The sequence below is a fragment of the Akebia trifoliata genome, chromosome 3, assembly GCF_017979445.1.
Source record: "Akebia trifoliata isolate Shusen 1 chromosome 3, ASM1797944v1, whole genome shotgun sequence".
NCBI classification, from domain to species: domain Eukaryota; kingdom Viridiplantae; phylum Streptophyta; class Magnoliopsida; order Ranunculales; family Lardizabalaceae; genus Akebia; species Akebia trifoliata.
The window spans coordinates 53,305,522-53,324,686 of NC_141377.1; the positions used below are offsets into that span (position 1 = coordinate 53,305,522).

The window sequence follows — 19,165 nt, forward strand, 5'->3', positions numbered from 1 at the left end:
TTTGCAGTTTGATGTGTATTAATCTCCAATCAAACTATCTCACATAGACATCGTTCTTATTCCATAGGAATGGGAAACCTTATCGGATCCTAATTCTTTATTGAGACTGGATCATATGCACCCAGGGTGGAGGATTGAAGCCCTCCTCCCTCACCTCAACATTGCCATGTAAGCCACAATCCAAAGAAGTAATGCCTAAAATCTCTCATTTTCAAAATTTCCTTGGATTGTGACTTCCGTGACATGTGTTGAGGTGTGGGAGGGGAAGCAGATCTTATGTAGCACCATGTAGCATTCTTTCAACGGTTGAAAGAACGCCACATTGACGATGCAATTAAATCCCAAACTTAAAATATCGGGAATTTAGTAGTCGTTCATTTGTAAAAATAAAAATAAATTTAATTTTTTTAAATTTTAAATCAGATTTAAGTCATGATCACAAGAGGGTTGAGGTGTTAATTTTTTTCTAGTATAACTCTCTCTTATCTATTGAAAGTGTGCTGCATACAAGGACGGAGCTAGTAAGGAGCTGGTGGGGGCAATTGTCCCCATAGAACTTTGAGACACCTCTATATTTTCAACTAATTACATACCCCATTTGTCTCCACTTTCTCACCTCTCCCCCCGACCGTCACCCTTCAAGTTTTTGTTGATGACATTACCTCTTGACCAAGCCTTCTCATATACTAATTGGAAATGACTTAAATATCATTTTTTTCAACTTCTAACCAAAAACCTCAATTTCTCCCTAAAATCATTTATCTTCAAGTTCTTCAACTATACAACTAACCATAGTTTGCCCCCACTACAAGAAAATCCTAGCTCCACTCTTGGTTACATGAACTTGTGTTACAAAGGATTCGCTTCTTTAGGATGAGGGTTTCAATCCTCCACCCTGGGTGCAAACGATATGACTTTATGCTCATGCCACATCAAGATAATAGAGGGAAAGTCTATTAGAGTGGGGGTCAGTTTATCATTATTCTTTGAAGTACAACCAAAATGTGTCATGTAGACATCTATCTTATTTTATAGAAAGTGGACACTATTTAGGATCCTAATATTTTCATGTGACTTTGCACCCGACACCTAAGCCTAGTCTCATTAACTTAGTAAAAATAAGACTTTACTAAGACTCATTCACAATTAAAACAAAACCCCTTAGATTAAGAAAATCATTTTTAACATAAAATAATACAAACTACAAAGAATGGTTTCAAACCACACGATCGGAACTCCAAAAAGAAATGGTTTTGAATTTATCGAACAACCAACAGTACTAAAATTGTGTCCACCCATCCATAAAAGGATACCCACACCAATAAAGCTCAAAAAAATGCGGGCCAATAGAATGCCACATAAAGTAATAGAATTGAGAACCATTAAATCCATAACGGAATAAAACCACGTGTCATTTTTTCGATAACTCTCAGACTTTTTTCTCTCGCTTGGATACTTTTGTTTGGTCGTCTCAAAAAGTCGATCTTTTTTTCGGTGGTTGTGAGTTGTGAGCACCAAAGAATGTGCTTTTCTCAGCTTTATTCTTCACGTCTGTTAAGAAACAATTTATCAGTCATCGTGTCTAACTCTCATTGGTTGACCAGAAGAGAAGATATAAGTGGCTTATGAGGATACAATTCTAACCAATAGGATTTAGACACGTTGACGCACTAGGATGCCTAAACGCTGTTAAATACATAAAAAAAACCAAGAAAACTAAAACAAAAGAGGACAAAAAATGAATCTCCCTACTTGTGCCTCCATGTGCTTTCACATGAGGGGGGGGGGGGGGGGGGGGGGGGGTCACAAGATACAAATTACTTCCATAAAAAAATTAAAGAAGAAAATCCCTCCTTATGTAGGTTGACCTTCCATTTTCAGATCTCTCTATATGATTTATCATTTGCTCATGATTTTCTGACTTGAAAATTTTCATTCTATCTATACTCGGATGACATGGCAAGGGTACAGAACCGTTGATCTTTTTCTTGTATATCTCAAAAAAAAAAAAGATCTATGATTTTATGCTCTTGTCGCATCAGTCGAGTACAAATCGAGTGAAATTTTTTGAGTCCTAACTCTTTATCATTTTTTTTCTTTTTGATTTTTTGTGATTGTGATACTTCATCGTTGTTATGACATTCTCTATTGTCATACAACAATTATTTTCCAACTTTTTTAGATATTTATTTTACTAGAAATTACTATTAATAATAAATAAAGATGATTACTTTAGTTATCATCATCATATTCTTCACTAAATTAACTTATGGTAAACTTTTAAACACATTTTCGTGAACTTCACCATTGTTATGCTTATAAGCGACATTCCATATTACCATATAATGATTATATTGCAGTTTTTTTTTAATATTTTGTCTTGTTAGAAATTGCGATTAACAATAAATAGAGATGGTTACTTTAGTTATCATCATCATCATCTTCTTAGTTAAATTTGCTTATAATAAACATTGAAACACATTTTTATGATAAATAATTATAAATTCATATTGACCAGGTTATTTTCACCCACCATTGTGTTCACTACACCCGCTTAAAACACATTTTTGGGTTGGATGCATAATTGTAAGTGGGTCCAGTGAGCATAAATCGTGGGTACAAATAAAATGACATATTTCATAATCTTTTATATATTACTTATTTTTATAAAGCCTTTATTATTACTATATCATGTAGTATTAATGAGGAATGATTCAACCCAATCAACCTAACTTGTAGGCTTGGGTTAAGCATTTAATGCATGAGGTCGGGTTGAATGCGACATAGGCGTGGGCATGGGTTGATGTTGATCCCCAACCTGCCCGAGTTTCTTCAAATCACGATATCCTCAAGATTCGCATATACCTAGGAACGATGGTCTAGGCTTTCATGCTTCTTGTGTTTTGAATATGGAGGACCTTCAACTAGGGCAATGGTTTAATTGGGGTTAATACAACAATGCTCTTGTCATTATAAAAAAAAATTCCATTCCCACATCACTTTTTTAATTATAACACACTTTGATTATTTCTTTACATCATAAATAAAGATATTATCATTATGGCGCCGATCTCTCTTCTTTCTTCTCAACCATCACCAATCTATGCCCTAGTACTTCTCCAAATTTTGAAACAGGTCAAACCTCTCATCTTCTCCAAACCCACTAAAACCTCATTCCCACGTCTCAAAATCCCTTTCAAATTCTCACTTTCTTCGAATAAGCCAAACACAAACTCTAATGAAATGATGAATAAAGAACTTGTGGAAGTCAAAGCTGTGCCAATTACCATGGTAAGGGAATGATTTTGAGATTTAGGATTCGAACAAGTAGATTTGGAAATGACGATAATGGAGGGAGAGGGCTTGTAACAATGAACACACAAATCAACTTTGCATCGTTTCTCTAATTTGTAAAGAGAGCTACTATTGCCACACCAACTTTTACTAACGCCACACCAATTGTATGCAATTCTTTGGTGATTTACCTAGGAATTGGCAAGGCATTAGTGAAAGTTCATGTGGCAATAACAACTCTCTTTGTAAAAGCTTACCTTAAATAAACAAGGTGGTTGCAATATCATGTATTTAAGGGACATGGGTGAATTGTCTATGGACGGGACTCTCTATTTTTCGCTTCCCTTTCCCTCTTTATTAACACGAGGTTTTGTGACTCTAGCATCTGTTAACGTATCCCATGATTTTATGATAAATCACACATAGTATTCATATTCATATTATAAAGATATGATAACCCTAATTTTATTATGACTAATGATTTTTGAACTCAACTTGACAGTGGGACTCAAAAACTCATCGACGTGTCATGCATAAAGAATTGTAGATTCTTTCGTTTGGGATACACAACTATATATGGTAGGTCGGTCAAGTCGGTTGTGTATCCCAAGGGACAGAATCTACGATTCTTTGCCCATGCCACGTCGATGAGTTTTTGAGCCCTCTTGCAAGGTTGAGTTAAAAAATTAGCACTCTTTTATTATTGAAATATTATAATAAAATGATAGGAGTAATACATTTTTTTATTTCTTTCCAAATTTTAACATGGTTATATTCTTAAAAATATATTAAAGAGTTTGACTAGTCTTACTAGCTTAGTAAGGAAAATAAAGACCTTAGTAAGTAAGGTTCATCCATCATCAAAATCCAACATTGAGATTCATAAAAATATTGAGGTTTTATTGATGGTGGATGAGCCTTAGATTTTATTGACGATGGATGAAATTTGATACGAATCTCTAAATTGTTTTTTGATGTGGATGTTTTTCCCTACTAAACTAGTAAGACTAGTTGGACCCATATAGAAAAGAGAGAAACATTTTCCTTACTAACTTAAAAGATTTTGAGTCTTTCTAAGCGTCATTTTGTTCAAATGGATTACTACATTAGCAATTAAATTTTAATTTAAAATTAAAATTCAACAGTGAAAAATTAAATTTTTTTTTTTTTTTTTGAAGTTTATAGAATTTTGTCCTTTACAACCCTAAAACATCCAATCATGTTTTTTGGTGTCACAAGATCAGTCCAAAGACCCTTAGTAAGGATTTAAGATAGTAAGGCTAGCTGGGCTCTATAAAAAAAAAAAAAAAACTATATTTTTTAATAAATATAAAAATAACAGAAAAAAAGAGCTCCATGTTCGTGCCGTGTGTCGTGCCTCTTGTCCCTCTCTCGAGTAGCATTAGTCGCTCGTCACTCTTATATCTTCTCTCTCTCTCTCTAACTTCGATCTGCTAATTGTTCTCAAAATTAATTATAGCCGTCGATGGTTCATTGAAGCTCAAGATCACAGGTACTAAAATGTTACAATTTACTGCTTATATTTTTATTTTTATAATATAAATAATATTTCTGCAGATTAGTCTCCATTAACGACCTTCTTCGACTTCTTGGAGCTTTCTCATTGGAACATTTCTATGTCTCTAATACACCTTTGTTTTTTCTAGGATTTTCAAAGCAAATCTGAATCTCTTTTGGTCATTTCTCGTTGTTTCTTCTTTCAAAGCCACCGACAAATCTCTGCGTCAGGTGAAGTTTTCCTGCTTAATGTACTCTCTTTTGGATTTTTCTCTCAATTTACTACAACTGTTCTCCTCCAAAGATCGTTTTTGGAGCTTTCTCCGTGAAATTTTTTACTAAATTATTGAATTTTTCGAGAAATTTAGGGTTTTCAGTTGAATTTGCTCTGTTTTCTGCCATTAAGGATCTTCTTCGAACTTTCATCTTTTACTAAATGCAGATTCTCATAATTTTCTTATACTTCATCTGTGAAAACCTCCATTAACGAGTTCAATTTTGCTATTAAACACTAACAAATCGCCAACTAACTTTGATTCTCAGTTTCTGCCATTAAAGCTGCTAAGAATCTTCCAACAAAAATGCTTCGATTTGTTCTTTGCTTCTTCGTCATGGCGACGAATCTACAACACTGGTACGCCTTAGGTGAGATGATAACGTGTGCCGGGATGGTACCAATGAAGTATCGGAAAGACGTTGTATCGATAACAGATTTCGGAGGTGTTGGTGATGGGCGTCGATTGAACACTGGAGCATTTCGGGAAGCGATATATCGGATTCAACATCTTAGAAGGAGAGGTGGAACGGTTCTTTACATTCCTTCTGGCGTTTATCTTACAGGAAGCTTTAATCTCACAAGTCACATGACATTGTTCTTGGCTAAAGGAGCCGTTATCAGAGCAACTCAGGTACTCTCTCTCTCTAGAAGTTGAGATCTCGAGGAGCTGTTGTTTCTAGATCCAATAATCCATCCAACGGTTTGACAGATAGGACTAGGGAGATAATTTTCTTCCTCGCGATACGATAGGACCGACCTGATTCCTCGGAACTGCAAATCTTCATAAAAGATGTGCAGCTGTGTGTCCGGAGGAAAAAGATCTATGATTCCCTGTTCGTGCCACGTCAGCCGAGTATTGACCGAGTGAAGGCTTTATAATTAGAAAATCATTATTCTTTTCGAATGTGATTTACGTAAAGTCTAACCTTACTAACTTAGTAAGATTTCAAATCTTACTAATTACTGGTTGAATCTCAACTTAAAGCATAAAAAAAACACGATTCAATGCCATAGGGATGTAAAGGACAAAGTTTTAAGGAGTTTGAAAAAAAGAACATTAAAAAAAGTTATTTTTTTTATTTTTGAATTTTATTTTTAAATTTGGGAGTTGATGGGAGTTCAGTAGTTGTCCATTTCGGAAACCTTGATAGTATCAAGCTTCCAATTTTTTTATTGTGAATTTTTCCACGAAATCTGAGGGCTGTGGTGTTGGATTGCCAATTTGGTAATCAATGGTAAGATTTGAAATCTTACTAATTTAGTAAGGAAAAGTGCTACTCATTTGGTTTCTTTATGCAAGAAAATAGACTGATACTGATTTATTAGTACACTAGTGTAGTAGTACCATTATAGTTCAAACTTTAAATAACTATGTATTTAATACATGGGGCCTATGATGTAGATTAGTAGTGGTGAGGGCAACCTTGACAACCCAAATCTTACACACGGATTCATGGTCTTTGGCCAATGATTTATTGGATCTTTTGCAGGGAATACCCAAAACTCAAACAAGTATTTGCATATAGACTGCTATTGCCACTCCAATCCCCACGTAAACCACTGAAGAATTGCACACGGTTGGGGTGGTATTAGCAAAAGTTGGTGCGGCAATAGCACCTCTCATTTGCATATTCTCCCTTAAAGTTGAAATAACTCTATTTTCAAATCACAAAAGAAAAGAATAATAATGATCCAATGATGTTGAACATAAAATGATCAACACCATTAGAAAGACAAAAATATTCTTTATTTTCAATTGATTCATAGGAATACGTTATATATATATTCTAAATTTTAGTGAGCTTCTATTGCCACACCAACTTTTCCTGATGCTACCCCAAGATGTGTGCTAATTCTTTAGTGACTTACAGATGAATTGGGGTGGTGTTAGCAAAAGTTAGTGCGTCAATAGAATTTCTCAAATTTTATCATTGTTTTCTCTCTTTTTTCACCATTACACTCTAAACGTCTAAAGGAAGTTAACAAGGTTATGTATGTCATCCTTAATTTTACTAGTTTAACATTTAAAAGTGTATTCTTTTCAGAACCATCTTTATAAAAATATTAATACAATTTGTGATATTTTTGGAACTTTTTTGCTTGTCACTTGTAAAAAGGTAATTGTATTTGTACCTACCATGATTTTAGATTTTTAACATCTAACCATTGGACACTAATTATCCTTTATATTTCGTCTACAAAAAAATTGTAGCACACCTCATTGTAAGTGGGGCATTTTTATCTTTAAAAATAAATAATATTCAATGTTTTTGAATATTTTGTCCCTGACATCGTTCAACAAAATAATTATCCTTATATAGTTTATGATTTATGATCAATCCTTGAAAATAAAGGTTCTTGTAAAAATAAATGCTTTTCTGAAGGGATAGAGTGTTGGTGTTGTCATCAAATAAATGCTTTTCTTGGGAAAAAGAAAATATCAAAGAATTATTATGGCAAGAGATTGAAGATTGGGGTATTTGGATCATTTAGTTTCTCACTGGCTCAGGGTATTAATGTCATCATCTTGAAAACAAATAGGGGTATCTAATCTCTAGGGAGCTTAATACCAACATCAGATTCTGTTTGTGCTCACATGGTTAGCTGAGCTTTTGGGATGAGATGTCCTCATGGTGCCATGTGGGACCCATTAATTTATGTTGGTAACTCAGTTGCATGTGCATGGTATGGTAGCAATTGGTGGTTGGTTGAGCACAAAAATGGATCTTTTGTGACATTGAATCCACATTCAAAAATTTCCAAACTATCATGTGAGCTCTCTATTTTGGATTAACTATCCCCTCAGTTTATGACTATGTGGTCCTGCACATTAAAAAAAATCAATTTCATTAAAAGCTCTACTTAAGGTGAATTCTAGCTGAGCTGAAACTTGGTGGGTGAGCACAAACATGGATCTTTTGGAAGCTTTTACTGTATTTTTGGAGTGCTTTGAGTACCCATTTGAGTTTGTAAGCCTTCCATATAAGGGTAGAGCATAGTGCATAATTCATTGATGTATAAGGTAATATTTACATGATTGAGTTATGTCTTTAATGCAACCAGAGATAGTAAGTTCCCTAACACCTTGAATTTCAAACACTGATTTTACTCTTCTCTGAGCATATTCCATGGTTTTAAATCTCATCCGAGACGGAGATGACTTGTCCGATATGTCTTAGTATCGTCCACCAACAAGACGGATAGACAAATCAAACGTATCGGACATACGAGATCTAAAACCATGGTTCATTTGTCTCATTGTTGAACGAGACGACAAAACTTGTCCAAGACGACCCGGTCTCATTCATGGATGAGACGAGACGTCAAAACAAGTTTTAAAACCATGCCCTCTTCTGCTTGCATTTTATAATGACTGGTTTTGCCTAAGATTTGCTTAAACTAGAAAGAAAATGCTGGAGTGACTATGTTTCACTCTGCACTGACGTGGAGGTGTGCATGGGACCATACATGCTTTTCCTCAGAATCATAGATACTTTTCCTCGAGATACGAGTGAAAAGCCTCTATGGTTCCATCCACACCTCCACGACAGCGCAGTCACTCCAGCATGACTCAAACTAGAATTGCAATGTTCAGACACTAATTTTTTTAGGCAAAACTAAGATTGGCTTAAATTTGAATTGCAATGTTAAGATACTATATTTTTTGGTAGAACTATTGAGATATTTCTTTATAAACCATAGTTCATTCGTGTGTGTGTTTGTGTCCTTGATGGTGCAGGATACATGGAACTGGCCTTTAATAGCTCCTTTGCCATCTTATGGAAGAGGGAGAGAGCGACCTGGTGGGAGATATATGAGTTTTATCCATGGAGATGGACTAGGCGATGTGATAATCACAGGTTAACTCCTCCTCCATTATTTTGCAATTAGTTTACCAAATATATCTGTGGATCAGGTTCCGATCTGATCGGAGTATCCAGAACCAATCCAATTACAGCCAGATCCGGATCGAATCTCATATTGATCCGGTCTATGTCAGATACCAAAGCCTCAATCCAAACCCAATTTAAAAGTCATATTGGGTCTGGGTTGGATCCAATTAGCACTGGTTATATAAAATATAGCTAGTATAATCAATAATGTACATACTTTCTCACATACAATTGGAGGATGGTTGATTCAAAACCAATTCAATATATTATTGGGTATGGTACTTATCCAATCGAATCCTTATGGGATCCAAAAAGCTCAATCCAGTAACTAAATTATCGAATTGGATCATATTCTAGGTCCTTGAGTTAAGGATGCACGACTGCAAAAAACTTCTGTGATGCTTGTGAGTGTTTGAGATAAAATCAATGGATATTGTGCCACATTATGTTGTTTAATTACCTCTCAAGATATATATATATATATATCAAGTGTGCTTCAACCTAAAGCGCTGCATTTCATACCAAACAACAAATAATTCAATCAATGCTTTTTGCACAGGTGAGAATGGGACAATTGATGGCCAAGGCAATGTGTGGTGGAACATGTGGAGGCAGAGGTCGCTCCGGTTCACTAGGCCGAATCTCATTGAGTTTATGAATTCCAGAAACATCATAATTTCTAATGTGATATTCCAGAACTCTGCCTTCTGGAATATTCACCCTGTTTATTGCAGGTAATGCTGGAACCCTGAACTTGAATCTACATGTGTATATATTTGATAAACCAACTCTATGTGCTCGTACATAAGGTGATGAAAATTCAGTCATAATCAAAACATAAAAAGAAATCTCTAATGCATTTCTAGATTTTTAATGTATTAGTAATTAGACTTGATATTTCTTATCTTCTTTGCAGCAATGTTGTAATTAGACATGTGACCATTTTAGCTCCATTTGATTCACCCAACACAGATGGTATTGATCCAGGTAAATACTACTGACCATACAATGGTATGAATACGATTAAATCAATTAGATGGGTTGCATCTTGGATGGCATGGACAGTTGAACCATTCAACAGTCCTAGTCTTAGTATCAATGTCTTGCTTTTAGCAAGAAATTAAATGATCTTGGATCACAATATTGGATGGTTATGGGCATTTATATTTGTCGAGAACAATGGCTAACCATCCAAAGCATTTTGTGCTTCCCTCCCTCAGTTCAAGTTTGAATTACTGTATTACAAAAATTTAGAGATTCACTTGATCATCTGATGCAGATTCCAGTTCCCATGTCTGCATAGAAGATTCCTACATTGCAACAGGGGATGATCTAGTTGCCGTGAAGAGTGGATGGGATGAGTATGGCATCAGATATGGCCGCAAAAGCAGTGAGATCACCATTAGGAGGGTGACAGGGTCATCCCCATTTGCAGGAATTGCAATTGGAAGCGAAACCTCCGGTGGTGTAGAAAATGTCTTGGCCGAACACATAAACCTTTTCAACATGGGCATTGGTATCCATTTGAAAACAAACATCGGTAGGGGAGGTTTTATTAAGAACATAACTGTGTCAAATGTGTACATAGAGAACGCACAAAAGGGGATAAAGATTGCGGGGGACGTTGGAGACCATCCGGACAACAAATTCAATCCGAATGCGCTCCCTATCGTCAAGGATGTCATGATAAGGAATGTATGGGGTGTGAAGGTTCAGCAGCCGGGATTGATACAAGGTTTGAAGAACTCACCTTTTACTGGAATTTGTCTCTCAAATATTATCCTTCATGGTGCAGTTCGGACTCCTTCGTGGAAGTGTTCTGATGTTAGTGGTGCTGCACTTGGGGTAAAGCCATGGCCGTGCTCACAATTGACAAGCACCCATGGGTCTGCTTCATGTTCTAACCCTTTTTGAGGTCAATAATGAGGTGTATTTTATTTTATTTTTGAATCATGATCATGGAGAACCGACGTGATCAGATGATTGTAACCATCCGATATGTTTAATAGGATCATTAGATGTATTTTATGGGCATTTATTGATCGGATGGGTATCGTCATGTGATCATGTAGACATCTTTCATGGCAAGAATGCTAAATCTTTAGACCATCTTTCAAATGAAATTAATTTAAGCTAGTAGTGAGTCTTTGATATGGAATTGGGGCTTCCCAATGGCTTGTTTGAGTCCCCCCTAAATATCGTGATGAGAGTATTTTAATAATGTTTTTTTTATTATAAATACATTTATTTACTAGAAGTCAATATTTTAAAACAGTTCACACTGAAATAATATTATTTTTAAGTTAGAAATGAAAAGTAGACATTTATAGATATAATTGTTTGCAATAAACTATTTTGATGTTTTAAAAAAAAAGTTTTAAGCAAGATAATTGAGTTTAGTATGAAGTTATTTTGAAATACAAACCAACTCGGTGAGTTTGCTTAATGCATGACATATTGATGAAGAATTCTCATTATTTCTTAGATATATGGACCAAACTCGATTTAGTGGATCTTTCACTAACATATTTTTTTTTTCCTACCAAGAACATTTATGGAACTCTTTCAATATTTCTAGTGTGAATCAAATCCATGTTTCAGTTGAAATATGGAGGTTAATTTATTTGTGGGTTGATTTAGACATAGGTAACACTTTAACAAAGCTTTAAAATGGCTTGGAGGCACAGTTGCAAAATTGTCCCATTAAATTGGTATATCAACAAATCAATCAACAATATATTTATCGATTAATCGCTTTCACTCAAATTTTATTTTCTTTAACTTTCAAATATCAAGAACTAGATATGGATTTTAAGAAGGATTGAAATGATGGGTTTTTGGAGGTAAAATTGAAGATCCATTACCATCACCTCAATTCAACATTAAAAGAATAATAATTCAAGATCACATCCAGAAAACTTGTCATTTAAAACTAATTACATAGAAATTGCTATGCTGGAACTGAAACAATTGAAACTATAATTAATTTTTTACTTAAGAGAATTGATTATTGAAAATTCACATGAAACAAATATTAGAAAAGCAACAACCAATTCTCCATAAATCGCAACTAAACAAAACAACTAAATAAAAATTGCTTAATACAGTGAGGGAGTGACCCATATGGTTGGTTGAAGATTTAGGTTAGACTTGTCCATGTAGCATGGATATGGTTCGACACTTCCATCCTCCAAGTTGAAGATGCCTGAATCATGACCCCCGGGACAACTAGCTGTGAATAGATGACCCGGAAAAAAATCGTCATTAAAGTAGATGCAATTCGCTTTACATCCAGAAAAGTTCTTTGCAGAGAGAGAGAATGAAGAGTTGCGACTGAGGAACAACATAGAGTCACCTAAGCTTTTCACCTTGACCCACTCCTTCTCCTTACCATTATCATTGATCACAAGCTTAAAAACTACAAAAAATACTGTATGATAGAAATCAAGTCCCCTAACATTTCCATAATTTTCATATGTTTTTGTGTGCTTAAGGACTAGCAAAAGTTCCCCAGATAGATCCACCAAATATTTCCTGTCATAAAGACAACATAAATTTGCTTGTGGCATGATACTTCTCGTCTTCGCGGAATTAGGTCTCGAGATATCACAAACCACAACCCTTCCCATGCTATTTACGGCATAGAATTGTCCCTTGAAATAAATGATATCTTGATAGGCTGCATGCCTTCTACCTCCACGACCTTCTCTAATTGCAGTCCAATTATTGTCTCCCGATTTACAGAAGGCCAATTTGGATACTTCTCCACATATTGCCATTGCACTATAGTTGTCCACAGTTGGATTTTTGGACAAAACGATCTTTTGCAGGAAAAAGTTTGCAAAATCTTTTAGGCTATAAGCGAAATTTCCACCATGAAAACACTTACAGAAATATTCTATACCAACTTTTGATATGCGAAAATCGAGTACCTCTGGAAATTTGGACAATGGTGGGAGTTGTATTTGGGCTTTTGTAAGAGGATTTAGTAGTGATATTGCGGGACTAGTCGTGTCCACAAATGCTAACCATCCTTCTGAAGATCCCCAACATCGTTTGCCACTGACACTATCACAATTATTATAGGCTGCTTCGGGTAACTCCAGCCGATAAACATTATTATCAGATGGACTGAAGAAGCTACGATGTCGTCCATCATCAACATCCTTATTAGGGGGTAGCATCAACCATGGGGGTTGACATGGTAGGCGATGAGATGGCTTCTGTGATAAAGCGGTTCGCCAGGGATCACAGATAGCTTGAAATCGTATATAATCAGCATTGATTGTAAGCCTCTCAGATATCTCCACCAACAATTCGTTTGGAAGATTCGACCAATCACCCATTGATCAATACTTGAATCTGTATCTGCTTAGGCTGGAGATTGAAAACCTTAACCTTAGATTTCAGATTTCTATTCTTCTATATGAAATCTAAATTACAGATTTCTCTTTTCTATATAAAATTGGTTGTTGAGGATTAAAAGTTTATGAAGCGAGAATAAAGATAATAATGTGGATTAAGAGCCAGAAAGAGAATCATATACATATATATATATATATATATATATATATAAGAAATAAGGGAACTAAATTACAGATTTGGGAGTCCTCGTTACATTAGTACTCTGACTCATAGTCAATGTTTTGTAATTTGGGAGTCCTCGTTACATTAGTACTCTGATTCATAGTCAATGTTTTATAATTGAAATCATAGATAGAATATTACCCGGTTCAGAATAGGTGGGCTTTACTTAAACCAACTACATACTCCTATCGGGCCTGAGTCAATTAAGCCCCAGTCCAGTCCTAACGGACTCAAACTTGATTGGGGTATTGTCTGGGCCTAATAAAATATCTACAATTCAATTTTGTAAAGAAAAAAAAAAAAAGTATTTTTAAAATAATTTTTTTTTTTGGTATGAAGATTATCGAATTTGCATTCTTATTAACTTTTACTTAATAAATGAGAGTTAAATTCTAATTCTACAACTATTTTAGTTTTATTAAAAATATATTCATCTTATTAAATAATTTATGAATATTTCTAAAATGTACAATATCAGTCCGGTTGGGCACTAATAAGTCCTAGCCAACCTAGATTTGAGTGGCTGAATATAATTGAGCTAGACCCTAACCTTGCGTGCTGCCATGAATAAAAATTTGGGTTCAATTGACATACTCAACACGAATAAAATTGGACTCCAAAACTGCACTTACCTTTAACATTTAAATTTAATATAGTTCGACACCAAATTTTGGATTTCAAAAATGCCCCCATCTTAATATTTTAATTTAATATAATTAAGGTCATTTTAGTAATAAATAAAAAAGTACAATCCCACAATCCTATAATCACATTGGTAAATTTTTAAAATTACAAAAATATCATTTTTTTAAATAGTCTTGATCAAATTAGTTTTCTTAAATTATGAGTGGTGTAAGGGGGTTCGACTAGGGCTGGCTATGATTTGTCAAAAATCTAGTATCCAACCCGATAAAAAAAAATGGTTCAAATTACGATTTTGAATGTTTAGATTGGATTTTACATATCCGATTAAACTTCAAGTTGATTTTCAATTAATCTCAATCGAATCCAAAAAAAAAAAACTTGAACCGATCTCTAATTAGAATCAACAACCAAAAACCATATTTAGTAGAATAAAACAAAACAAAAAAATCATTTTCTCTTTTGACATTGTGCTTGGATTTAGTCTCTCCATTTCTCTTATTTGAATTGTCAAATAGGGAAAGAAGAGAAGAGAAGAAAAGCTGGGTTTTCTTTTTCTGGAAAAGTGGAGAGAAGAGGAGATAAATGAAGATTAACCCTTTTAAAATATTTTATAATTTCAACTTTACCCTTTTAGATTTCTTTTAAGATATGTTAAAATTTCAAAGTTAATCCTAATTTCTCTCTTGTCAAACTAAACATGATGGAGAGAAATTGAGTTTCTCGTCTTAATTAGCTTCTCTTCTCTCCACTTCTCTCAATCCAAACAAACCAAATAGGTTGAAGAATATTGAAAAAAAAGTTGAAAGTGATGGAAAATCCGCAACCGATATTTGAAGATGTCCCTTGGTTATTCCCTAGTGAAACTGAACGAAAATATGTGTTTTGCTCCCATATAATCTTGGGTTTGATTTTGTGCATCAAACATCATTTGAGATTAGGAAAAATCCCTATATTAAACATCATATTTTTGCTTATAAATAAGCTTTAGAATGGCCTGGAGCAGTTGCAAAATTCTTCGAATAAGGGACAAGCCAATTAAATCGGTATATCAACAAATCAATCAACTATTTATAGATTAATCTCCAAATATGGTAACACTTTTACACTTCACTCCCTTAGAAATTAATTTTCTCTAACATTCAAATTTCAAAAACCAACCTCAAGAGGTTGGTCAATTGGCAAACGGATCCTTGATAAGCTCCTCAAGAAGAGTAAGTTAAGTGTTTGAAACCCTAGGAAGCTATGAATTTCTTGGTACCACCCTCTTGGGTTTGATTGACCCTTGACTCAACTTGTTGCATGTAGGACTTTACGTGTGGATGGTACGTGCGAGCAACATTAGTTTCACCTGAAGGGTGGGGATACCCACGATATTAAATAAATAATCTCAAGAACAAGATATGGATTTTAAGGAGGATGAAGATGATGGGTTTTGATAAGAATCCCAAATATAAATCCCTATCAAGCTCCCAAGAGCAATTTATCTTCGTAAGAGTGAGAGTATCACATAAGCTCCTCTACATCCCATCAACAAACAGTGAATCGGTGAGAGGAGAAGGTAAAATTGAAGACCCATTACCTTACCCCATCATAATTCAAGATCACATCCACCAAACTTCTATCATTTAAAACTTATTACATTGAAATTGCCAACCAACTTTCCGTGCTGGAACTGAAACAGTTGAAACGAATTAATTTTTACTTGAGAGCATTAATTATTGAAAAATCTTCAAACTTTTCAGAAGATAGAAATATCATAAAAGCAATTAAACCTTTAATTAAATAATTATCCATCAATCACAACTAAACTAAGCAAAACTACTAAATAAAAATTGCTTAATACAGCGAGGGAGTGACCCAAATGGGGGGTGTAGCATCAATATGGTTTGATACTTCCGTTCCCCAAGTTGAAAATAATCGTCATTAAATTAGATGCAATTCGCTGTAAATCCAAAAAGTCTTTTGCAGATAGAGAAAATGAAGAGTGGTGACCGAGGAACAACATGGAGGTGCCTAAGCTTTTCACCTTGGCCACATCCACTACTATCATAATTCGGCTTAAAATATTGTTCCCCAGAGAAATTCACCAAATATTTCTTTTTATATTTCAAAATGGAAATATTACAACAAAATCTCAATTTCGATTTGCTACAAATCGTTAAACTAAATTGCAAAATACATCTAAACGTTCAAAACTAAGGTACTATATATATATATATATGGGTCATGTTCAAGGGCCAACTTTTTGGCAAAACATTTTTCAAAACATGAGTTAGACGTTTTGGAATGGGCTGATTTTTGGTGAGGATCACTCTACGGTGAGGAGATCATCCTCACCAAAAATCAGCCTATTCCCAAACTTCTAACCCATGTTTACAAGTTGAACAGTCGTGGACCGTCCATTTTTTGTAAACTATTTTTGATGGGGTTAGAAGTTTTGGAATGGGTTGGTTTTTGGTGATGATGATCTCCTCACCGTAGAGATCATCCTCACAAAAAATTAGCTCATTCCAAAACTTCTAACTCATGTTTTAAAAAATGTTTTGCCAAAAAGTTAGCCATTGAACGGGACCCATATATATATATATATATATATATATATGGGTCCCGTTCGGCACCTTAAGTTTTACCACACACTTTAACAAACGCGTTTTGTCCTACATGGGTTAGAAGTTTCGGAATGGGCTGATTTTTGGTGAGGATGATCTCTATGGTGAGGAGATCATCCTCACCAAAAATCAGCTCATTCCAAAACTTCTAACCCCATCAAAAATGATTTACAAAAAATGGACGGTCCACGATTTTTCAACTTGTAAACATGGGGCTAAACATTTCGGAATGGGCTGATTTTTGGGGAGGATGATCTTCTAATCATAGAGATCATCCTCACCAAAAATCAGCCCATTCCAAAACTTCTAACCCATGTAGGACAAAAAACATTTGTTAAAGTGTGTGGTAAAACTTAGGGTGCTGAACATTTCCCTATATATATATGGGGGTAGTGTTTTCTTGACAAAATTCTAGACAACATTCCAGACAAAATTTTGTCTTATATGAGTTAAAATTTTTAGAATGGACTGATTTTTTGTGAGGATGATCTCTATAATCAGTAGATCATCCTCGCAAAAAATTATCAAATTCTGAAACTTCTAATCCCATGAAAAGTGGTTACAAACTAACGGTAAAAATTGACGATTCACGATTCATTATCTTATAAAAGTTATAAATTTCATAATTGACTATTTTTTGTGAGGATGATTTTTTCACCATAAATATCATCCTCACAAAAAGTCAGCCCATTGTGCAATTTTTAATCCATATAAGACAAAATATTTTGTGTAAAATATTCCCTAGTATTTTGTCAAAATAATGCCACTCTATATATATACAGCGAGAACATGACTTCAATCAGCTTATGCACTGATCTGATGGTGGGTCTTGACCCTCTATCAGCACAAGGTTTTTTAATTTTTCACATAAACTATTTATTCTAATTTAAAAAAATCTATCTATATACGTTTATTACTTGTAAAGAAGATTTATTATAATTTTTGGAAATAATAATTACTATTACCACACCAACTGCGTGCAATTCTTGGGTATTCACATAAGAATTGGTGTGGCATTAGTAAAAGTAGGTGTGCCAATAGCAGCTCTAAAAATGTTTGTGAATACTTTTATAGATAATACGTTGTGGTCATGAAAGTAAAAAAAAGGGTGATTTAGAATTACCCCTATCTTTTCATCAATATTAGAGATATCCCTTGTATTTTTCAAACTGATAGCATGGCACCCTTACACCTATAGCAACAATTTTCTCAATACATGCCGCTGGACTAACTGACTCCACTGCTTAAACTAGTCCAACTTGATCGGATGATCTCAACCATCAAATTCTTTTACTGTTTAAAACATTTTAGAAATAAGAATCCAAGGGAAGCCACCATCTTTACAAAGTACAATAAATATCCAAAATTAAAAATTAAAAATTTATGTATAAAGAGAATAAACATCAATATTTCTACATTTAATGATTCTAAAACTTATGTTCCACCCACCCATGAGTTGTCTAAGTGGGAAGGGCAAACATGTGAAGTGTGGGTTAGACGCATGTCACAGGTTCGATTCCCCTCTTGGATTTTCTCATGATTTAACTGGAGATCATGACTGTGGGTTGCTGTGGTAGTCCTCCCCGAGATTAGTTGTGGTGTGCGCAAGTTGGCCTGGACACTGATTAGCAAAAAAAAAAGAAAAAAACTTATGTTCCATACCATAATATCTCACATATAACACCGTAACAAAAAAAAATAAAAAAAAACCACCAAAAATGGAGGAATGATTACATACTTACGCGTCTATGGTTATTCAAAGTATCCAAGCCTATATGTTAATAAATATATCTTCAAAAACCAGAAACCAGTTAAAAACTTCCCAAACCGCTTCAAGAAACCACCTTCCTTTTTGTTCTCCTCTTCTATTTCCTTCATATGTTCCACGTGTCTAACTCTCATTGGTTGAATAGAAGAGAAGAATATATAAGAGGCTTATGATGATACAATTCTAACCAATAGGATTTAGACACATTGATGCACTAGGAGGCCTAAAAGCTGTTAAATACATTAAAAAATAGTGAAAACTAAAACAAAAGGAAAAAAAATAAAAATAAATGAATCTCCCCACTTTTGCCTCCATGTGGTCAGGGGCGGAGCCAAGATTTTCTTATAGTGGGGGCAAATTATGGTTAATTGTATAATTCAAGAATTTGAAGTTGAATGGTTTTAGAGAGAAATTCAAAAGTTTTTTTTATTAGAAATTGAAGAAAAAGATATTTAGGTCATATCTTATTAATATATTAGAAGGTCCGGTCAAGAGGCAATGTCATCAACAAAAACTTGAAAGGGGAAGGGGGGTGGTGGTGAGGTAGGGAGGTGAGGATGTAGAGGCAAATGGG

General features: G+C 34.5%; 2 protein-coding genes across 3 annotated transcripts; one reads left to right on the forward strand and one right to left on the reverse strand.

Annotated features, from left to right (window-relative positions):
• The first annotated feature begins 4,662 nt into the window (after window positions 1-4,662).
• On the forward strand, window positions 4,663-11,118 carry LOC147407947 (Pectin lyase-like superfamily protein). 2 transcript variants are annotated; one of them, XM_086436747.1, is made up of 7 exons: window positions 4,663-4,807; window positions 4,962-5,043; window positions 5,356-5,720; window positions 8,829-8,949; window positions 9,542-9,716; window positions 9,899-9,969; window positions 10,262-11,118. In XM_086436747.1, the coding sequence occupies exons 3-7, from the start codon at window positions 5,394-5,396 to the stop codon at window positions 10,894-10,896; spliced, it is 1,329 nt and encodes a 442-aa protein (XP_086292873.1). In that variant the 5' UTR covers window positions 4,663-4,807; window positions 4,962-5,043; window positions 5,356-5,393; the 3' UTR covers window positions 10,897-11,118. The 2 variants fall into 2 exon arrangements, with proteins under 2 accessions (XP_086292873.1, XP_086292874.1); XM_086436748.1 differs by lacking the exon at window positions 4,962-5,043 and having other exon boundaries at window positions 4,686-4,807.
• An 832-nt stretch (window positions 11,119-11,950) lies between these two features.
• LOC147407948 (F-box protein SKIP23-like) lies at window positions 11,951-14,643 on the reverse strand. Its single transcript, XM_086432869.1, has one exon. The coding sequence runs from the start codon at window positions 13,326-13,328 to the stop codon at window positions 12,081-12,083; it is 1,248 nt and encodes a 415-aa protein (XP_086288995.1). The 5' UTR covers window positions 13,329-14,643; the 3' UTR covers window positions 11,951-12,080.
• Window positions 14,644-19,165: the final 4,522 nt, after the last annotated feature.

Excerpts from the sequence above, each read along its gene's own strand:
- LOC147407947 (XM_086436747.1), top strand. The coding sequence starts at position 5,394 with ATGCTTCGATTTGTTCTTTGCTTCTTCGTCATGGCGACGAATCTACAA. Across the intron at positions 9,717-9,898 it reads ATTCACCCTGTTTATTGCAG|CAATGTTGTAATTAGACATG; the intron begins GTAATGCTGGAA and ends TCTTCTTTGCAG. Across the intron at positions 9,970-10,261 it reads CACAGATGGTATTGATCCAG|ATTCCAGTTCCCATGTCTGC; the intron begins GTAAATACTACT and ends CATCTGATGCAG.
- LOC147407948 (XM_086432869.1), bottom strand. The coding sequence starts at position 13,328 with ATGGGTGATTGGTCGAATCTTCCAAACGAATTGTTGGTGGAGATATCT.